Source organism: Pagrus major, chromosome 20 (genome assembly GCF_040436345.1).
Source record: "Pagrus major chromosome 20, Pma_NU_1.0".
Classification (NCBI taxonomy): Eukaryota; Metazoa; Chordata; class Actinopteri; order Spariformes; family Sparidae; genus Pagrus; species Pagrus major.
In genome coordinates this window covers 21963810-21986224 of record NC_133234.1, presented here as the reverse complement: position 1 = coordinate 21986224, position 22415 = coordinate 21963810, and the positions used below count along the sequence as shown (strand labels likewise).

At 40.6% G+C, this 22415-nt stretch overlaps 2 protein-coding genes across 2 annotated transcripts; one reads left to right on the top strand and one right to left on the bottom strand.

Moving 5' to 3' along the window:
• Positions 1-154: 154 nt before the first annotated feature.
• Positions 155-21849, bottom strand: acsf2 (acyl-CoA synthetase family member 2). The gene is made up of 16 exons (XM_073489568.1): positions 21483-21849; positions 19099-19294; positions 17299-17427; positions 16766-16819; positions 16557-16675; positions 15291-15453; positions 14384-14479; positions 13959-14110; positions 12616-12707; positions 12428-12504; positions 3893-4000; positions 3515-3666; positions 3252-3393; positions 3015-3125; positions 2852-2920; positions 155-1506 (listed from the first exon to the last, which is right to left on the bottom strand). Exons 1-16 carry the CDS (start codon positions 21599-21601, stop codon positions 1444-1446), a joined length of 1842 nt encoding a protein of 613 aa, XP_073345669.1. The 5' UTR covers positions 21602-21849; the 3' UTR covers positions 155-1443.
• chad (chondroadherin) lies at positions 5421-10155 on the top strand. Its single transcript, XM_073489572.1, has 4 exons — positions 5421-6206; positions 8449-8612; positions 8932-9085; positions 10085-10155. Exons 1-4 carry the CDS (start codon positions 5421-5423, stop codon positions 10112-10114), a joined length of 1134 nt encoding a protein of 377 aa, XP_073345673.1. The 3' UTR covers positions 10115-10155.
• Positions 21850-22415: the final 566 nt, after the last annotated feature.

The window sequence follows — 22415 nt, the reverse complement described above, 5'->3', positions numbered from 1 at the left end:
AACGCTGCAAAGTTCTCATTTTCAATCAGAGTGTGTGTGTTAAAGTGTGTATTTTTTTCTGAATGGCATTCCGAGGGCTTAAAAGGCGTGCACCTGCCGCCGAGATCAATAAAAATACCTTCATTCTTCCCGTAAAGAGAGAAACACCCAGGCCTGGTTTTAATAATGTGGTACAAAGTTTATTTCAAGTTGATGTAAAAAAGATTGTTCTGGCTTTTTTTCAACATCCAAGTACTGCAACCTGCAACAGCACACTGAATGTTTAGCTCAGCCACCTTACGAGACTCACTCAGATCACATTTCTGTTACACCTACATTATTATAAAGGAGGATGTTAAAGGGTAAAGCTGCTGATATTTTGTATTTGTGAAACTGTCAACAAATCCCATGAAAAGACCAAAATGTGTTATATAAAAATATCTCAAATACTTTCCAACATCCCTACTCTGTCTGTGGCCCCTGAAGATATTAACATTCGAAAACCGCTCACAAATATATGGATTAATTTTTATAAAAAAGTTTATAAATAAGTAACTTCCTTAAACATGTGGGCACTGTTTTTTTACCAAACATTACTCAAACAGGAAAAAATTGTGCATTTGTTGGGGACTATTTTCAGCTGCGGATTAACACACATTTGGTGCTCCAGTGAATATTTACAGCAGCAGGTCGATGTATATGGGACTAAGTAAAAATAAACTACATTAGAGACTGAATCACCATGACGTCGCACTAAAGGCTCATTTATGCTCAACGTTGGATATGGACGGAGTCTTCTGTCCGTACTTTTTGGAAACTTACGGATACAGACCAACAAAGCAGTACCTCCAGTAGTTATGGGGGGCAGTGTAGCCAATAGTTCAAGTGAGACACGACTGCAGGACAAGAGGAAGAAGTTCTCACTATCTCTAGAAAGCATCAGAGACAGCTTAAGTTGGCTGGCTAGCTCAACATGGACTAGTAATCGTCTCTGTTGCTAGGTCGTTACTATGGGTCAGTCTACTTGCTTGGAGTAGTAAACTAGGTTTCTTTACATAGGAATCTAAAATTACAAATTAATACATTTTGAATGCATTCTGATTAAATCTTTTATTTTGTTGATAATCTTAAAGGAAAATGTCAAAGAGTGCAACAGTGTTTAATGTTTTTAGCTAGACAGATAATAATATAAATTCATTGTTGTTTTATTAATTCATTTTGGTTTGATTTGTTGACAGTAAGAAAAATACATAACATGACTACACTGAGCCCTTTAACATTTGGTTACAGGAGGCTACAGACAGCCGTTTGGCTCAGCACCCACCCATCACACATCTTCATCCATCTGCTATTATTTCTCAAGATGTTTTAAGATGTTCTGATGGTGGGTGTGCACCACCAGTTGGCATTGGTGCATGATATACCGTTTCAGAATTATCTTTATGCATGAAGTAGGCAGCCCTCTCATTTTCCTTTCTCCAGTCCCAGCAGCTTCTCAGCCTCTGTGCGTAGTTTGTGCTTCTGGATCTGAGAAAAAGAAACAAAAACGTCATGTTTGGGTTCAACAATAAGACAATAAACACTGTGAATGGAAGGTAACCCACTACCTTCTCTCCATTTACCTTCCATTGGATCATTGCGGCTTAAAAATAAATCAAAAACCTTTTGAACCCTTGCAGTGTTACTGTTTGAAAAATGATGTTAAGATGACTTTTTTTTATATTGTAAACATTTGTTTGAACACATCATTACAGCTGCACCATGCTATGTTACATCTAACCAGCCAAGATGTCTTGTGCATCATTTAATACATTTTCCCACAGTTCAACCTGGCAAATTTGAATTTCTGGAAAGTTGGGATTTTGTTTCAAATTTAAAATAACTTTCTGTGGGTTTGCACAATGTTTGTCCAAACAACCTGCAGCTGTAATGATGGATCAGTCGTAGGGTTTTTGTGGCAGCAGGGTTTTTGAGGTTTAATGATTTACAGAATTTTGCAGTACTTTGACTTGTCAGGTACTGAACTCACTAGATTAGCCAGTAACAATCTTTCTCACAATCAGTTTTCTTCACTAAATTTACAGAAAATTATTATATCTTGATACGGCAAATTAAAATTTAGGGTTGCAACTAATAATGCTAAGCCAAGACAATCAGATGTTCAGAGGTGGGATCCACATCACCTGGAAACCCCAGCAGAGTTATTATACTGTAGTTTTGTAATTTTCATTAGGTTTTATTTTGTTTTTGTTTTCTTCTGTCTTTGTTTCACTTAGTTTCCAGCATGGGCCTTCCAGAGCAGCCTGCAGCAACAGGACATGGTCACAATCTATAATCAACCATCCTACAGGCATTAAAATGAGTCCAGTTTGTACCCAGGACTCGCTGGAACTGTTAATACTGGGTGGATTATCCTGGTAAAAATAAAGTTAAATGAACTGAAGCAGTCTCAGATCAAGGGGCTGGTTTTATCTGATACGCTGCTTTGAGGTGAGGTCCGCCGCCCTTCTGTGCGTGCAGACAAGCTAATAGCTCCCTTTCCCTCCTGTCTGAGGGCATTCAGGGCAGGTCTGTTCAAACACAGCGCCATGTCCACAGTCGTTAAAACATAAGAAAAACACAAGAATCAGAGGGGACGAATTTAGGAATTCAATACCAAGTTATATAAGAGAGCGTGCTGCAGAGTGCAACACAAACAACTGATGTGTCTTAATCTTGTGAAATCTGTTTTTTGATAATGTCGTACAGTGAATATGTATTGTCTTGCAACCTTAGCTAAATCTTAATTCTCATAAACGCAGTATAATAAACCTTATTTGTCTGTCATTTATACTTTTACAGGAATATGTGAGCTTTGGATTTGAGAAATTACCTTTCCAGTGATGGTGAGCGGATAGCTGGTGACAAAAAGTACGTAACGAGGGATCTTGAAGTGAGAAATCTGGGAGGAGCAGGAGAAGACAGTGAGCAGAGACGTTCTCAGTAGCAGATAATTCCAGCTCACTATTGACCATTTAAAGTGAGTTGCGCCTCACCTGGCCCTTGCAGTAAGCTTTGATTTCCTCTGCAGTGCACTCCTGTCCGTCCACCAGTTTGATGCAGGCACAGACCTCTTCACCCAAACGGGCGTCCTGAACTCCGACCACCTGACAAACAGAAACAACACAACATGTAGCTCTGCGGCAAGAGAAACAGTCCTTGTTTTCTCCACAAATATAAATATAGAAAATGGTTATGATAGCACTCTCTTAGCGCTTACTGTCTGAGCTCACCTGTGCCTCCTTGATTTTGGGGTGTGTGTGCAGGAACTGTTCGATCTCGGCTGGGTAAATGTTCTCTCCTCCTCTGATGATCATGTCTTTAATCCTGCCGTCGATCTTGCAGTAGGCATACGCGTCCATGCTGCCGATGTCTCTGCGGGAAACATAAACGCCAGCATTTACATATTTTCAAGTGGTTGTCTAAATCTTTTTTATTAAGTATACTAGTTGATGTTTTTCTGTTCTGTTGTGTTTAAAGTTCGGCCTCCACTCACCCAGTTTTGTACCAGCCACTTTCAGTGATGCACTCGTTTGTTTTGTCCTGATCCCCCCAGTACCCCAACATCACACAGTAGCCTCGGATCATAATCTCCCCCATCTCCCCCAGAGGAAGCACCTGTCCTGTGGTCGGGTTCACTATTTTAGCCTGTGGAGCAGTTAATTCATATTTTTAAACCTTTCAATTAGCATTTTAAATTATCAGACTTTAAAGAAACACATAATTCTATAATGTAGTTTGAACATCCGACATTTAACTTTATAACGGCCATCCACATAATGTTTGCAGATGAACTACACAGTATTTATTAAGTATTAACATCTATCTTCAGCGTCTTTGTGTTTTTCATACTGAGCAGCATGTTTTGAGGTACCTCTAAGTGGTCCATGAGGAAGCCTACTGTCTCTGACTTCCTCTCCAGGTTGTCTGCCGGGTCAGCGCAGAAGGTCACAGGGCTGTTCTCTGTGGTTCCGTATCCGATCTGTGGATCACACAAACAGCACGTTATGAACAGAGAGAAAGATGGAGGATGGGCTGGTGCAGGGGTCGTGGTGACGGACAAAGCATGGATTCATCCGAGTGTATTTACTACAAGTTTCTGTATTACTGTTTTGGGAGATTTGTCCTCCACAACACTGCAGAGGGAAATAAAGTGCTTCATCCCTCATTATATTTTTTTAATAGAGTCACTTTGATTCAGATTTTACATTCAGAGACAGACGAGGTCATAAAAATATCTTGATAGAAATAAGAAAATCTTGAGGAGGAAAGAGCCAGATTAAATATACTTTGGTGCTCAAAGGTGCAAATACAATCGGCAGGAGAGAGACTTCTGGACAAATAGGACCTGCGAGTGAGAACTTCACCTGGAAAAATCAGGGAGGAGACGATATTCCCAATAAAATGTCAGATTTGTTAAGTAAACTCTAGATTCCAGGTAACCTGGGTGGATCCATCCATCTGAAGCCAAACCATCCACTGACCCGAGCCAGTCAACAAAGTACTGCTGCACTTTCTCTAAACCCTCCCTTTATTATTAAAAGCAGGTGTAACGAACACCACAAACAAACCTTTGTTCTCGTGCTAACTTAAGAAACCAGAGAGCCACAATTACTATACCAACTCAAATTTAACTGTAAGAGGACCATTACATAACACCACGCTCCATTTCTATGGAAAGTATGCACACAGGAATGTAAAGTGGTATCTCAAACTTTCCTTTGTAGGTGTCTTTGTTATGATTGTTAGGACTTGAAACAGCATCTCGCTTCTTGCCAGCCATCTGGAGACTATTATAGGTTATAAAACAGCTTCACATGCAGGAGTGGCTCCTTTTCCTGCCACCGCAGACTGAAAAACAATAGAGACGTCTGGGAGCGTGCATGGATCGAACCTCACCTCATGCCACGTTGTTAAACATTCACCTGTCAGACATATAAAGGACAGAACATGCAGCTTTTCTCTTATGATTTGTTTGCAGCAGCAAGTCGACTGTCACAACATCAGTCCTTCGTTTATGTTCAAAGCAGCAAAGAGGCTGAGTTCTCCCGCTGCGTCGTCTTCCTGCTCATTTAGGGTTAAATTCTCACAGACACTTGACTTCCTCTTGCAAACCTCTCGCTCTAACACCCTGGCAAGCCCTCCTCATTTTTTTCCCCAAGTAAATGTTATAAATAGAGCTGTGTGTTCTGTTGACTGGCCATCCTCCTCTCAAAGTGAATGTCTCGGCCCACCTTTGCTCAGTCACTCACCTTTTCACTCCTTCTCTCTCTCTCTCTCAACACACACAAATACACTTCAGCTCAACCTCTTGACTTTCTTCTTTAGAGTTCTTCTCTGTGAGGCTTTTGACAGGATTTTTCTGCTTCTTCTTCAGCGGACTAACTGATATTTTTGTCAGCATGCGCTGTGTGAGCTGGTTGTTGCTGGGGACCTGCCTCCTGGTCCTGGGCCCCGCGGTGCGGGGAGCCCCGAGTCAGTGCCCCAGCCTGTGCCACTGCCACGGTGACCTGCAGCACGTCATCTGCGACAGCGTCGGGCTGAAGAAGATCCCCCGGGTGTCGGAAGTCACCCGCCTGCTGAACCTGCAGAGGAACAACCTGGGTAACATCCCCACAGGCGCCTTCACTGAAAGCAAAGGGCTCATCTCTCTGCACATGCAGCACTGCCAGCTCAAAGAGATCGGATCCCAGGCCTTCAAGGGGCTGAAGAAGCTCATCTACCTCTACCTGTCCAACAATGAGATCAGCAGCATCAAGCCCGGCGCCTTTGACGACCTCACCGAGCTCACCTACCTCTACCTAGACGGGAACCAGATCAGCGACCTGCCCAAAGGCATCTTCTCCCCCATGATCAACCTCTTTATTCTGCAGCTCAACAACAACAAGCTGCGGGAGCTGCGGCCGGGGACTTTTCAGGGCGCCAAAGACTTGCGCTGGCTGCACATGAGCGGGAACGAGCTGACGACCCTGCAGCCGGGCTCTCTGGACGACGTGGAGAACATCGCTATCCTCCACCTGGACAAGAACAAGATGTCCACCTACCCCGGTGCAGCCATGAGCAAACTGAGAGTGGTGGAGGAACTCACGCTGGGGAAAAACCCCATGAGGATCATCCCTGAGAACGCTTTCCAGAGCTTCGGGCGATACATGGAAAAACTAGAGCTGGACAACATGGGTCTGGAGAAGGTCAGTGTTTGTTTTTTTTAGTCAGTCAACAGATTGAGCATGATTTTAATGTTCAACGCCTAAAATGTAGACATGAGGGAAGCAACGATTAACTGATTTCACTGTTAAAAACTATTGAACTCCATAAAGGACATCATAATTACATTACATGTGTATTCTAAATGTATACAACTGCTTTTCAGAAAGAAGGAAATGCTAGAATAACTCTGGTTGTACAAGTACACTTGTGTGAAGTTCTTTGACGGAGACAGAAAATAGTTAAAAAGTATCATATAAAAAGAAAATAAACCAGTGTAATAGCAGGAAAAGGTTTGCAATTAAGTGTATAAAAAGGAAAAGATATAGAAAGAGCAGGAATACAGTATACAAAAGTGTTTCAAGAAAGATCTACCAAAAGAACAAGATGCAAGTGGTTTAATTCATTAAAATTGTACAAAAAAGGACAGAATGACAAGTTTTAAAAAGGCTCGATACTGTACTGTGTTTGTCTGTCTTCATATTTGTTTGTTTGTTTTGGTCTGACTCGACTATATTTCATCAGCGTATTTACATGTATGGCCTCGCCCCCTCGTCCACAGCCAACACTCATTACATAACCAACCACCATTTACATACATTTTGTGGCTAAATCTACAGTACGCAGTGGTCGGTTTATGTGTTCCTGCTTCATCCCCGTCTGTCTCAGTGCAGCATTTTCGGTCTTTTGAACGCAGATGTGTATTATTCTTCATGATGCACACGTACTAAAACGAGCAGCATCTTCCAATAGGCAGTTAAGTTGTTAACTGTTATAAATGTTATATATATATATTATATTCATGTTATATATATATATTATATTCATGAGAAAGATATTTTTAAAGATGTTACTTGATGAGCATTTTTCCTTTTTTTTTATAGACTAATCCTGAAAATAATCAACAGATTAATAGACATGAAAACGATCGTTAGTTGTGGCCTTACTCCATTTTACATGACTAATAAGTCCATAAACATGAAGGTCTGGCTTGTAACCCTAATCCAGGACTTCAGTCTTCATCAATAGAAATTTAAGGAATGATGTTCAGATGTCAGACATGAGACAGATGTTTTCACATCAGTCTGTAAGTCATCCTTCTCTTCATGTAGATCTCACACTGCTCCAGTGTGAGTGTGTACAGTACGAGCTCTATGCTGCACCACACTACTTTTCAGACATTCCTGAGTGCACATTTGCTTCATACTTAGGGTTAATCCAATATTTGAGTGTACCTGTGCCGCAGTATGGAGGCATCCCAGAGGGGGAAACTGTAAAATAACAACCTTCTCACGCTGCGACTGTGTGAGAGCCAGGTGGAAGCAGCAGGAGACGGCCAGAGCGGCCGGGGAGATTAAACCATTTTCCAGCCAAATTCGGGTATTTTTAGAGTGTTTTTGTTTGCTGGACCTCAGCCAAGCATGTCTGAGTCTAATTATTACACAAGTGTTATTTTCAGCAAGGTGTGTTTTCTACTCACTGGGAGGGTCTTGTAAACAGGTCAGGAGGGGTTAGGAGACAGGTAAACAGAGGCAGGGTGTTCCACAGTGCATGAAGAGGAGTATTTTTAGCTTGCCGTCGCCCCGGTTGAATGGACAATTGGACCCTTTGCAAGCCTTTCCTGGCAAAGGAGTGGCCCAAAGAGGGAGACGACAGAAAGAGTGAAAACACCTCGGCCATGCTGGAAGTCATCCATCTTCCATTGCTTCTAAATACCCTCGGCTACTTGTTGCTCTACAGTGGAAATTTCCAAACAGCTTCATCTCCTCCACACTCACATAAAACGACTCTTCAAAGCCAAGCTCCTCTCCCATCCGCCCTCCTCTTCCTCCTGAAGGAGACACAACTTGACATGACATTGATGGGTTCATCTAGCACCTCTCTGAAGCTTTTAGCGCCCTCGCAGATGCATATGAAGTAGGGGTGGTGAAAAGGAGGGCAGTGACTGTCAGTGTTTACATAAGTGTTGGTGCAAAAGGAAGGATGAGAGGAGGCTTTCACGACAGAGGAACACTGGCGAGATTCCCTCGCTGTCCATCTGTCTGCCTTCTCTTGCAGGGACACAAGGATGGGTGTGAGAGGTGGTCAGGCCAGCGCCTTGCATGGTAGCTTACTGCCACTGGTGTGTGTGAATGAGATGAAAAGGCGCTTTGGATAAAAGTGCTAAATAAATGCAGCCATTTACCCCCAAAAACAAAACTCATGTTTGGCTTTTCCTTTTTCCAGTTCGCTGATGGTGCGTTTACTGGCGTGACGGCGGTCAAGTCACTGCACCTGGACAACAACAAGCTGAAGTTGCTTCCCAGAGGCTTCGATTTCGGCGCCATCACCAACCTCACCCTCTCCAACAACCCATGGAGCTGCACATGCCAGCTAGCTCCACTGCGCAAGTAAGAGACTCACCTGAATATATATGCCAAACTTTATGGCAATCCAACCAGTAGTAGTTGTATGTAGACTTCACTTCAAACAAAAAATGCCAACCTGCAGTTGCAGAAGAAAGTCAGAGGACAACTGAGCGCCATAGAGCCTTGCTGCTAGCTTAGCTACAAAAACAGGGTGAAACTGAGGTTTATCATCACCTAACAGGCTGTGTATCGTTTCATCTTCACACAACCAGCCATACTCTTTGTCTACAATCCAACCCTCTGACCAAGTAGCCAGCACGAACTCCCTGACTGCTCCTTATCTTTTGGTTTCTGCCCGCAGGTGGATGGACTCCACCCGCAATCGTCCAGACGCAGTGTGTGCTTCTCCACCTCAGCAGAAAGGAAAACAAGTCAGGGACAGCACCGCCTTCATTGGCTGCCGGGGGAAGCAAAAGAGAACCAAAAAGGGAACTCGTCCGAACACAGCTGTACAGGTATCTGCCACCGAACGAGCCGAGGGCATGACAAGAAAAAACAATCCCGAATCGGATCAATTATCTAGAAAAATCATAGAAACTGACATTACCTGATCAAAGAATAAAATCAAACGAGGCAGTGCTGATGAACCTTAAGCAAGATTCTGTAACTGCCTTGCCTTTTTCTGACCTCCAGGATAGTAAAACTGTTGTGGTCCAGATCTGGCCCACACCAGGCACATCCATCCGGCCCATGCACCACATGGAATGATGGTACTTGGGCGGTCCACTCCTGTTTGACAGATCTTCGCCACAAGCAGGCCATAGCATGGCCACATGTCAGTCAAGAGTGAACCGAGTATACCAGATCCGACCCAAGTTTGGGCCAGATCCAACCCAGCAGATTAAAAAGTATATCTATAATCTATAGTATATCTATTGCAGTCTACCACTAGGAGTCGCCAAAGACAAATCTTCAAATCTTGCATATAGAGGCTTTGCAGATGTTACTCATAAATCAGTAAGATTTGAGCTTTCTTCTGAAAATCTATGATCCAAATAAGTAACTGGAGACACTTGACCTTTCTGAACCCTCACCCTTTAATTTCATAATTAAATGTTTTCAAGTCACACCCTCACTGATCACTACCTTTGCAAATACCTGAGGTGCAGTTTTGTTCCTCATTATGACCTCTATTCAAGCCTAAAATCACAGCCCTCCTTTGATGGTCTCATTTAAGGGGTTTTCAGCTGGATTTCTGTACAATGCAACACTAAATTCAGGCTTTACCACATGAGGTTTAAGTTGGTTTTGGACTGGCTGAAGAGTTGGCTTTGCATGATTTTGTTTTTCACTTCTCTCTTCCTGACCGCAAGAACTCTCGGTCCACCCCTGCGTCCCCGTCTGAACTTTTCCATGTTGGCCCTGGGGTCCAGTACACTGAGTCCAGGTCATGGGGTCTCTGGTTGGAGGGCAGACTGTTTAATTTGGCTGCTGATTTTGTGTCTTTTCCACAGGAGACGCCGAGGAGGAGCCTGTCCCGGTGACCGGCTGCACATGCAACGAAAGCAATGCTAACTCGTTCTACTTCAAGACTGTCCATCTATTCGTCTGCCAAACGTTGTCACTAGTGTAAACACAGACAAACGTAGATACACATGCTCTCTGTCTGTTTCTCTCACACACAAACACATGAAGAGCTTTACAGAACTTTCATTTTCATTCATTTATATCAAAGATGAAGACTTAAGTATGAAGTGGAAATGTTCAGGTGAACACCAAAACAAAGGATGCGTTTGAGTAAATGCCAGGCTAAAAAAAAAGTATTAAAGGGGTTGTGTTGTCTTTTTCTGGTGCATTCAGTACCTCAGAGAACAGGATACGAAAAAAAGAAATACAAAAAAGTTTCACTGTCTTGTTTAGCATTAAAATAACGTGGAGTCCAATCAGATGAGCTTAAATATAAATGTTCTACATTTTGGGAAATATGCTTATTTGCTTTATTACAGAGAGTAAGACAAGAAGACTGATGCCCCTCTAATGTCTTAGCTTAGCTTGTTGTTTCCTGTAGCTGTTTCCAATGGCTGGCTTATACCAATAGTCGTCATCCCTAAAGTCAGACTAATCTGGCATCAATATTCTCATCTAACTCTTGATGAGAAAGCAAATACTCATTCTTCCCAAAAACTTCAAACTATTAAAGCTAGATCATGCTAAACAAGCTGAAAGAGGCTAAAAAGCTCAGTTGAGCGGCAGCATCATCCTGTATTTATCTAAGTGTTATTTTTTACATTACACAATCATTTGATCCATTAACAAAGTGGAAATGAAGTGTCTAAAATATATGATGCTCCTTTATTTTGGTTGTTATCTGTAAAAAAAACAAAAACCCTTTACCCTGTTTTCTATTTTGTGAAAACATCCAAGAAAGTTAAAGTGACGACGAGAAGGACACAGCGACTGAAGACCTGTTTATCCAAGAGATTCAAGAGACAATAAGACTTTGAAGATGTGGGTGAGATTAACAGGTGGATTAATATGCATACAATGTCCAAGCTGTATTTGTCTTTTGGTGCCATTTTTCCCTGTATGAAGGTATTTTAACATCACAAAGATCTATAAAACTGGATTTAGCTCATTTTTGCTAAGAATGTACACAAATAAGAATTCAAGGAAAGTTGAATATGTTATAAAGAGTCATTGTGTCTTTACTAAATACAAATTATTTGTACCGTACTTATTATTTTATTAATACTTCAACTGGAAGAACCGTTTCTTGCACACCAGCTATAAGGGTCACTAGCTTGTTGACTTTATGCATCTCTTATGTTTATTCAATATCTCTATATTTCCTGGACTTTTGGAAGTGGTAACAAAAGCTCACATCCAATAAACATTTTACACAATGAAGCCTTCTGTTGTTGTCTAAAATACGTGTTCAAGGTTTTTAAAAAGATGTCTGCAGAAAAAGAAATTGTTATTTTAAAAGTTTAGATGTCATTGAGATGCAATTTTAACTATAGACACAAGATACAGAGCCTCCACTCTCTCGATCAGCAAGGAACACTTTATAATAACAATTTTTGATAAATGGTAAGTTTATAGTATAAACCATTTATTAAGCAGTTGTTTATTGTAAAGTTGTGACTGAAGTTTAAAATACTTTGTAATTGGTTGTAGTTTACGTATAAACATTGTATGGATGGCCATTATAAAGTTGTAATTGATGTTTATAAACCTTTACAATTGCTTAATGGTAAATAAAGCATTTAATTGTTTATATTACTAGTAACAATTACTATAAACTAAAGTTTATGAACTATGATTTTTACCATTTATTAATAATGGTTATGATAAAATGTTGCCGAGCCGTGTCTTGCATTCGGAGAGCATGCTAATCAAACAACGGTCAGGTCAAGAAAACACTGAATTTGTCCAAAAAGAAGCCAATTATTATGAATGACTGTTTATAAACTACTGACAGACAATTGTAAAAAAACTTGTTTTATACAAACCTTCTGCAGTTATTTTGCTTAATATTTGGGTTAATTGTACAGTTTATCAGTTGCTCTGGACTGTTATTGTAATTCACTGAATATAAAATGAAATATCCACAAAATATGTCACTTTACTCAATGACAGAAAAGAGTCCCTTAAGGAGAGAGGTTGGGAAGCACTGATACTCCTGCTCCGAGTCTACAGTCTTTTCTCTAAGGATCTGTCTCTCCCTAGTGTGTGAAACCTGAATCGCATCATTAAATCACTCTGTAAACTAAAGCCGATTTTTGATCAGTCGTTTGATGTGATAATGACGATTTAAAAATACTCATATTTGGGTTGTATTTGTAAGATCCACTCACTGTGATTCCCTTGATGCCCATTACAGAGATGACCTGCTTCACAACTTCTGGAGGACAGGGGGAACCAGCCATGATGCCTACAGCACAAAAACAAACCGAGGAGCACGCAACCTGTGAAATCAACTCGAATCCAGGAGAAGCAAGATATCAGCAGGGAAAAATGCATTAAAATGGTATTTTTTAATCACCTGTTTCAACAGATGACAAGTCATATTTAGCCAGGTCTGGTTGGTTGATCATATCAACATACATGGTGGGGGTGCCGTAGATGAAGGTGCACCTGTGAGGGAAAAGTTAAGGAATGAACAGAGCATCTTCACTGATAAAATGTGGCCAAAATTTTCATACATCTGGTTTTTGTTGTGGTTTTATTGGTCTGTATTTTTAATTTTAAACTCAAAACATTTCTATTAGCACGTTACACCAAATGTAGAGTGTATATGCAGGTTAAACGGAGGTAAACACGCTTAAAAAAGGCATTTTTCACAATGCACAGAGACGAGTTTGCATTTGTATTATGTTTTTTATGTAATCCTAATGGGGGGTTATATTTAAAAAAATTAAAAAATAAATACAGTATATTGTTTTGTAAAGAAATAAAAGACTGCAAACTTGGCTTCTTATAAATCATTTGACCACTGGAGGGACTGAATAAGACTGAATAGTGAAAAGCAGATGAGTAACTTCTCCTTTTCCCTGACCGACAAAACAACATGTGACATTTGATCCCACCCAGGAAGAGTCAGAGGATGTGACACTAATGCTTAACAGAGTCTGCAGATTTACGAATGAATCCACCCACAATGTTCGACCCTACGCTCTCACAGTCTGCCAGATGTGTCACAATAGTTCATGTCCTTTGCATGATTTTAAGAAACTGATAGTAGTTGCAGATGCAGGAAATGGATTTCTATCCAAGTACAATAAGTATGCTGATTATTTTATGCAGTTTTCCTTCTGCTCTGCTTTTCGTTTGCACTTTGCAGTTGAATTTTTCCAACATGTGAGCTGAGGAAATGTGAGATGTGTGAAAACCACACAGTCTGCACAGCTTCAACCCCCGTGGCACAATACTGTTCCAGAATTAGTGGTAATTACTGTACATTCTTTGCACACTTAATCCTTTGTTACAGGGTATTACAGGGTACAGACTTCTGAGCACATTTCCCACAAATCCAGGGTTACCGGACCTTTTCCACTGTCAAATTCAAGCACTTTTCAAGCATTTTCAAGGTGTATTTTTGAGCTCCTCTGTGGTAAATTACACATCTATGTACATACTTATGCTAAAAGTTGATTAGATGGTGTCGGATCACTTGATTAAAAAAAAGACACACCTACTCTACATAGTTGTTAAGAATTGAGATATTATTTGACCACAGAAAAGACTGTCTGAAGAAAACAATTAAAAAAAAAAAAATTCAATAAGGTATAGACATACATTTATGAAGCCTTATGATATCTAAAAAAACTGAAAATCTTATTTGAAACACACCAGATGTAGGGACCAGTCCAAGGTTACTGATATTACCTTTCACTCTCCATAGCTGCTAAGTTGGCCTTTCCATCGTACCCCGCAGAGGGAAACACCAGGGAGATGCCGTGCATGGCCATACACATCCCACCACCCACAGATCCGAAGCAGTGGTACAACGGCACAGGTAGACACACACGAGTGTCAGACTGTTGGACCAAATCAGGAGATGAAATGGTCAAAATTGTGGAGTCCGATGGAGGAATCGGTTATTGAATCAAAGCTGTACATGTATTAAGAAGCCAGATTGCGGCTCTCAGTCACAAGCACAAATCTTTCAAATCTCTTACAAACAATCTTTTAAGTTTAATTTTTATTTAAGGCTCAGTCATTTCCTAAAAAGTATGTTATCCCCCAAACTCACTTTATAGCTTCTCAGCTCTCTAAATAGTGGGTGATCATTTATGCTGGTTGACACTCACCTTCCAGGTGTATCCCACTCTTTTGCCAACAGTGTAGGAATTGTTGACGATGTTGAAATGAGACAAGGTAGCTCCCTTTGGAGCCCCAGTTGTGCCCTGGTTAAAAAAATAAATGACTTTATTTAGAAAGACATTCAAATTGTTTAATTCAGTACATGAAGGTTACTCTGACAGGCTTCTGTTATTGCTCTCTAAACACAGTGAAGCCAAAGGACAGTCAGTGATCTTATAAACAGATGTTCCAGTCTTTGTAAATACAGCTCAGAAAGAGATTTACTGGTGAAGGTTGGCGCTTCCTAATTGGGAAGACGTTGGCAAGACGTCGCCACTTGGTCCGTCTCGACAACATCTTCCAAATTAGCATACGCTCCCCTTACTACGCCTTCTGTCTGCTGAGCCGACATCTGCAAGATGTACAAGATCTGCAAGATGTGATATCTGGGTAACTGATTATCAAAAGAGTTTCTGATTAAGTTTCTGTCAGTCATAGACAACAAAAGACGAAGACGAAGAAGAAGAAGAAGGAGTTGTTGAAGGCGCCATAAACCTGTTTGGAACATTCCAAAGGTTAACAGGCGATAGTATCGTGCTCAGGTATGAAAGAGGCATCCTCAAAATGTTCAGCTGTTCACAAACAAGGATGGGACGAGGTTCACCCAACTTTTGGGGAATTAAGATTGTATATAGTTTACTTTGCCGTTAGTTATTTTGGCATTTTTCTTCTAAAATTGTCTCATCATGTACCCACAAAAACTACTTTTGTCAGTGTGTAAGCTTTTTTTCTCCAGGAGGGGGAAAAACAGGACATCCAGTCAGAAAGGAAGAAAGCCTGCCACACCCTAACACTCGAATGTTTCAGCTGACATAGCTGAACCCTTAAGGTCAGAAGCAAATATGCAGTGATTACCGAAGTGAACTGGATGTTTATCGGGTCGTCACAGGAGAGTTTTTTCTGCAGATCCTGAAGTTGCTGGACGTACTGGGTGCTGCCTGCCTGCATCACGTCCTCAAAATGGAACATTCCTGGTTGTCGACTATCCAGAACAATGACAGAGCGGAGGTCTGGCAGTCTGAGGGGGAAACAAAACACATTAAACAAATCTGGGTCATGCTTTGTATCCAAGGAGCTTCAAGCTTCACTGTAAGACAGCTTTGTGTCTTTATGTTAAAGTAGAGAGTTTCCCTTCAATGAATGTATCCTGTTAAATCAAACTGAACGAATCTTTCTCTGCATGTAAAACAGGCTAGAGAGTTCATGTTCCCCCAGCGTGGCACAAACCCAAGACATTTTTCACATACCATCAATGGAGAAGAAGAAGAGCTATTCGAGGCCCAGACAGTCACACTAGCATTCATACAGTAACATTTCTTGGTTAAATCAATTCATTTCATGAGTCGTTATGATCAGTGGACAAAGTCGATCTGTGTGAAACTTCCACCTTTGACATATAGAAAGCTGTCTGACAGGTCTGGGTGCACAAAACACTTAAACTTAAATTTTCTCCTTGTGTATGACACATGAGGCTTAATTTCTCTTTGGCTGAGGGATTTATACACAGAATCCCGTAAAACATAAGTTGAGAAGATATGTTGAGGCCATAAAAATATGATGACTTGTCTTTTCTGTCAAAAAAAGAGATCACTAATTACAGGAAATAATATAATAACACTAACAACAGTCATTTCACTTAAAAGTTAACTTAAAACTTACTTTATGTGGTTGTTTAGGTTAGAATAACTGTGATATGGCTGAGAGTGACATCTTCTAACGATTCATTTATTTTTTCATTCGACCGGTCGTGGAAAACTCTTCTTTGAATGTATTCATTTCTTTTTTTTATTTTTATTTATCAGCATAAACTCTGCCATGTTGAGGTTAAGGGAGTCAGAGGTACCTTTAGTTTTTTTCCTCCTTACTTTAAGTCTTTTATGCAACGGTTCAACTAACAAACAAACCCCAGATCTTTGAGGGAACTGACAGCTGGACGGTCCAAAATAAGAGCTTTTTATTGTAGCTTATTAACTGTTTTGGACTGTAAATTTTTACCTCCTCTGTCACACTACAAAATATGTATCAAATTAGACATTTGGCACATTTCTATGTGTTTTGCAGTGCTTTAAAACTTAATGGTGAAAAGTTAGGACCATAACATTACAGGTGACGCAGCAGTACCTGGCGCTCTTGATGTCTCCTGGGCTGCACGACTCGATCTCTGGACAAATCTGTCTCAGCATGTCGCAGTACTTCTGAGTCTTAAACTGTGAATGGCACACTATGGCCTTACATCCAACCTGTGAAAACAGAAGCAGAGGAACAACCTTAATGTCATTCAGTCTCTGTGTGGTCACAACAGTAAAAACAGTTATGTAAAAGTCACCCACCTTTCGCAATGCATACTCAGCCTCCTGCAGTTGGTACGCTGGATTCACAGACACCTGTAGAGTGGGAAAACCATGAAAACATAATTATGATGATGGAAAACAAACTAAAGGGTTAAAAGACTTGAAAGACAATATATATAAAGAACAAAGTGACCCTCTGAAAGGCTGATTTCACCATTATAATTTCAGTGAAAGGTGCTGTGTGCTCCTTTGTCCTCCACTTTATATTAGTGCGCTTTTTTTTTTTACAAATGTGTATTTATTATCTTTTAATTCTTCATTTTTAAATCAGGAAATCATTTAACAGGAAAACTATGGTATGGTAAATGATAAGGCGATGATATTCTATATTTTTCTGTCGACAATCCCATGAAAAGACCAAACCAATAATGCATCAGTCCATATCTTTTGGATTAATCGAGTACTCATTTAGTCTATAAAATGTTAAAATACTGAAAAACGCTCCTCACAATTTTTCAGAGCTAACAGTAATGTCTCATGCTGGTACTGTGCACACTGCAGCTTAGACTCACCAGTATAATACCAGCTTTGGCCGTGGCAAACTGGAACAGGATCCATTCATAAGTGTTGGGTCCCCACATGCCGAGCCTGTCTCCTTTCGTCAGTCCGAGTGCCAGAAGCCCGGCTGAAGCTTGATCCACCTGCACACATCACAGAGACAGAAATAGGTTTATCAGGTTTGTGCTGAACGGAGCTGAAGAAGATAACATTTCTAACTTTAAGAACACACGCAGACAGGTGTTGACCTATAAAGTCAAACTATTTTGGCGAACAAAGCTTCTGAGGACGTAAAAATTGCTGTGATGCTATCAACAATAGCATGGACCTTTTCTTAAAAAAAGTTATGAGTTCTACCATGTAAAACTAAAGACTCATTCATTACAGACGTAATGGAGATTAACGACCTAAATCTTCAGATTTAAATCTCAAGGTCAGAATAAAAAGAACAAGCTGTATTCAGCAAATTAATAATCAACCCCACTTAAAAAAAAAAAAACTGGGTTAAAATGACACCGTGTGAGGTTAATATAGCACCGACAGCTGTACAGTGTGATGTTATCCAGGTAATTTATTTGTCATTATACAACACAGGATAAAGTATAGCCCTTCTGTTGGGTGGTTTTCTGGGTAGAATTAAGACAGTATTGTGTCGGTGATATCGGTCCCACGCTGAGTCAACTTTAACCCAGTTTTTCTCAGTGCGTACAGATCTCAGGTGAGTTTATCACAGAGTTTATTATCAGTTAAGAACAGCTTGTATCTCAATATAATGTGCGGTTTATCTCTGTGTCGGGTGAACGACATCAACCTGTGATATCGCTCTGAGTTTATGAGGGCTCGCTCCTGGATTCCACGTGAACTGTTTCTTCAGGTTACTGGGTGAAAGTTTACAGAGCAAACAGGACTGGACATGCAGGTTTCTCTTAAGAAGGAACACATGTCATGACTGTAATTGGTGACAGCTGTGTTTTTCTTGCTATTACAAACAATGAAAGTGAAAAGGGTTTCATTTAAAGCTACAGTGACCCTTTATACTAGCCTCTATAAGGCAGCAATTACAGGGGAGGAAGTTGAACAGACAAACCTGTTCTCTTGTAAATGGATGTAAATTAACATGTAGAATAGGAGTGAACATTCAAAACAAGTCGTGTATTACACTAAAACACTGTTCAAATACAGTCCAGGGGTAAATGTGTTACTTCTGTGGGTCTGACAAATGATTATCCATATTAACTGTGTATCCTCAACCAAACTGCTGTATTTTTTTCCTCGTATAAGTTGCCAAAGACATCTACCAGTTACTACGTTACTGTTGTTTGGTCCTGTAATGTTGCGTTGTGGGACATTTCTCTTTATTTTGTTGAGTGAAGGACCTGTTTAGTTATCAGACTGTCAGATCGACACGCCTGTGCTCCGCACCGCCGGCTTATCCGTTCACGCCGATTTGGTTCGCCAATGCTGCGCCTCTGATACTAGACGCTAGGATCCCCACACTCAAACGGCAGTGTGAATGGGGCTAATGTGTACGGAGGCAAACTGGCTGGTTGCCACGTAAGTAGATCCCTATGCAGCTAACCTAGGAGGCTATTTTATTTATTTATTTTGGACTCAATCAGTGCAAAGTTATTACCTACCAACCTAAAAGTTTCTTGTACAGGAAGAACTCTGACCTTCTTAACATAGATGGTGAAGACTTGTGCATGTTAACATGTATTTTTTTCTTAAAATGGTCCGTTGAGGTCTTTTTTTTAATCGTCATCAGTTGGCGTTGGTGGTAGGCACATTCATTGGACACAATACAGTATACTCACATCCTGCTGAAACTGTGCAAAGGTCTTGCGAACTCCTTGTTCTAGAAAGGCCATGGCCTCTTTGTCAGGCCAGCGATCCACAGCCCTCTGCAGGGTCTCCCCCACTGTATAATGGAGTAAGGTTGTGGAAGACGTGCCGTGGGCATAGCTGGTCGTGAGAGCCGGGATGGTGGGCGGGGAGTCCACATGAATGCCACTGCAGGGAAACAGGAGTCAGAAGACAACTTTTGTCTGCTTTATAATGTTTCAGAGATTAAACCATTTTCATCATTTTCTAACTAACAATTCATTCATTGGTTATTGTAACTCTGTGTACCTCTACTAGCAGTCCTACTTCAAACAAAGATTGTGTATTTTTCTGCCATGATCTCTAAACTCTGAAACAGCCTCCCGGTTGAAACTGTTCCAACCTCAGTGATTCCCTTTAAACCTCATCCATCATCAGATGCTGCGCGGCGGATTGACTGTTGCGACACTGTTATCAACTAATCGTTTGCTGAACTGACAGGTGATGAGTGAAATGATAGAGGTTCAACAGTCATTAATGCAATCGTGCAGGGACGTTTTATTGTGTTGGAGATAAGGGTGAAACAGGACTGCAAACATTTGTATCTTTATGATGCCAAAAGAAAAGCAAACTACTGCATGTTAAAAGAAATTTGCTCTGTGAAGTCTAAGACAGGGCTGAAGTGAATTGACCTCTTCGGGACGGGACCTCAAGATTACATAACAGTGCCAAAGTAATCTTCATGGTCCCTGAAGGGGCCCCTCAGGGTCTGGGGCCCTGGCCGCAGCTGTCAGCCTTGCTGATGTGACCCACTACAGTAGACCTCAACATTCCTGACCCGACTAAACGAGCGAGATCATGCGACTACAAGTCTTTGGTTGAAGTTTGACTCCAGGCCTTTTTTTTTTGCTCGTCTCATCCCACATCCCTGCTGAGTAATAGTACCTATGCAACAATGTTAAAAAAATTAATCCATTGCAAGTAAAAGTCGTTCATTAAGAATAATACTTAGGTAAAAGCAAAATATTATCATCTAAGTGCTCTTTCTGCATGAAAATATCTGACATTATTATACATTACCTACTATTTTTCATACTGATACAACATTGTGTAAGCAGCAATTTGCTGCTGTCCAGAGGTTACCAACATAGGGGTCAGACCCCTCCAAAGGGTCACCAGATAAACCTGAGGGGTCTTGAGATAATTTCTTTGACAGGAAAGAAGAAGAAAAATAAGTTTTCATCTTTGGACTTTTCTCTAATATTTGCTTTTTGATAAACAATGGGTAATTTTACTTTTATGGGATTGCTTCTTAATTAAAACAGGGGAAATCTCTTTGGTGGACCAACGACTTCATCCAGCCACCTTTTCAAGGGGTGACAAGCCAAAAATGTTAGTAACAATGTGTTGGATTTTATTATATTTGTCATTATAGGTTAAAAAAAATCTGTAAAGTAACTATAAACATTCGGAACATTTTTCTGAGTATTGGAATTTTCTTATCCGATGATATATATATATATATATATATATATATATATATATATATATATATATATATCTTTTAAATAATTTGTTTAAAAATGAGCTGTTGGCTCTGATGCAGCATGCAAAAAAAATTGTAAACTCAGAAAATGAATGTAGTGAAGAAAAAGTACAATACTGAAGGCTACTCAAATAAGTACCTCAAAACTGTATTTAAGTAGGCCACAGCACTTGAGTAAATGTACTTAGTTACTCTCCATCACTGGACTCAATACTAATATAGTGCATTCATTCATTGCTGAAGGTATCACAATAATGCAGGGGGTGGACACAATAATCTGAACACCTGCACAATTCAATCTAGTAAAAACAACCATGCAGTTGTGGTATTTTTACATACATTGTCCCTAAAGCCAAGTGTCTCACTGGGAAGTACCACAGCGTTGTTGCTGAGGTCTCCTCCCCTTCCTCCCACGGTTCATATCAGCAGTTTCCACACGAACATATATATTTACTACGATTTTAATGATTTGCTTTAAACGACACGTTTGCACAATAACCAGGCCTAGAGCAGATTGTGCAATACTGAATGTGACTAATAAAAAACATCAGTGCCATGACAAACACATGATCTCTCTGTGCAGGCGCGTAATCTTTGTTATGTAATCAAGAAGTAAACAAAAAAAGCAATCAGCTGGAAAGGGTTTACTTTTGATAAATGTACATTAATGGTGGGGGAAATGCCTTTAGAGTTAAAAAACAACAACAACATCTTTGCGTTTAAGTCAAATGTGAAAGGGAAATGACTGATGTCGACTGAACAATGCTCTTTGTTCATCAGGTTAATGCATATGTGTGTGTGCGCGCGTGCGTTTGTGTGTGTGAGACTCACCGACTTGCTGCAGGTAATCCTGTCTGACGTGTCCACGGTGTGCGTAAAACTTTAAAAGCTCTGGAGAAAACACAGTTGTTCCGCAGAGACTGGGAGCACAGGCCAATCTTGGGGATCATTGTTGCGTGCAGCTGCAGATCACCTCGCCCCTCTGCGCCGAAACTTGAGAGCTGACTGTCGTCGGTCCGGTTCAGTAAACAGGGAAGTTCTTCCTCAGACCTGCTGCTCCTGTGCACCGCAGCGACGATCAGCAGAAAAGTGATAGTGAACAGGAAATCCCTCGTCGCTTACAGGAGAGTCGTGCGGCTGCTGCTTCTTCCTCGGACCTTGATCCGTCAGCACAATGTGTCAGTCCAGTCCTGCTGGTTGACTGTTGGGCTGCAGGGAAACACTGTCGAAACCAGAGCTCATGCCTGACTTTCACTTTCATCATGCCAGATATGTTTATGACGTATAAAGTACTTTGCCTGGAGCAGAATATTCAACTGAGACCAACTGCTGGTGTCAGTGTTGTTGTTGATAAACAGACTACATCATGGTCACCTGACTTAAAGGTCACACTTTTTCTTCATTTCCAGTGCAGCAACCTGCCTTTTTCTATTTGTTTCAAGACAGAGACACTAATTTCTTGATAATTATTGCAACAAGGTCATTTTATTTGAATCGGTGTGGAAGTTTTTGGTTTATAAACAGTTATTGTGGTGAAATTTACAGTAGAAGTGCAGCTAACTCTTTTTCCCATAAGCTTAAATGAAATGTGAAAAGTGTCGGTAAAACCCCAACAAAAATAATCATAATTTTGTCATAATTTGACCCATTCTGTCCAATAACATTTGGAAAGTCAAGAGCTGCACGAGTAAATTATTTTATCCCCATTCAAGTTAGCCTGGAAGTTAGCCAGCTGGGTCAGCAGAAGTCTCCAGTGTGCACACT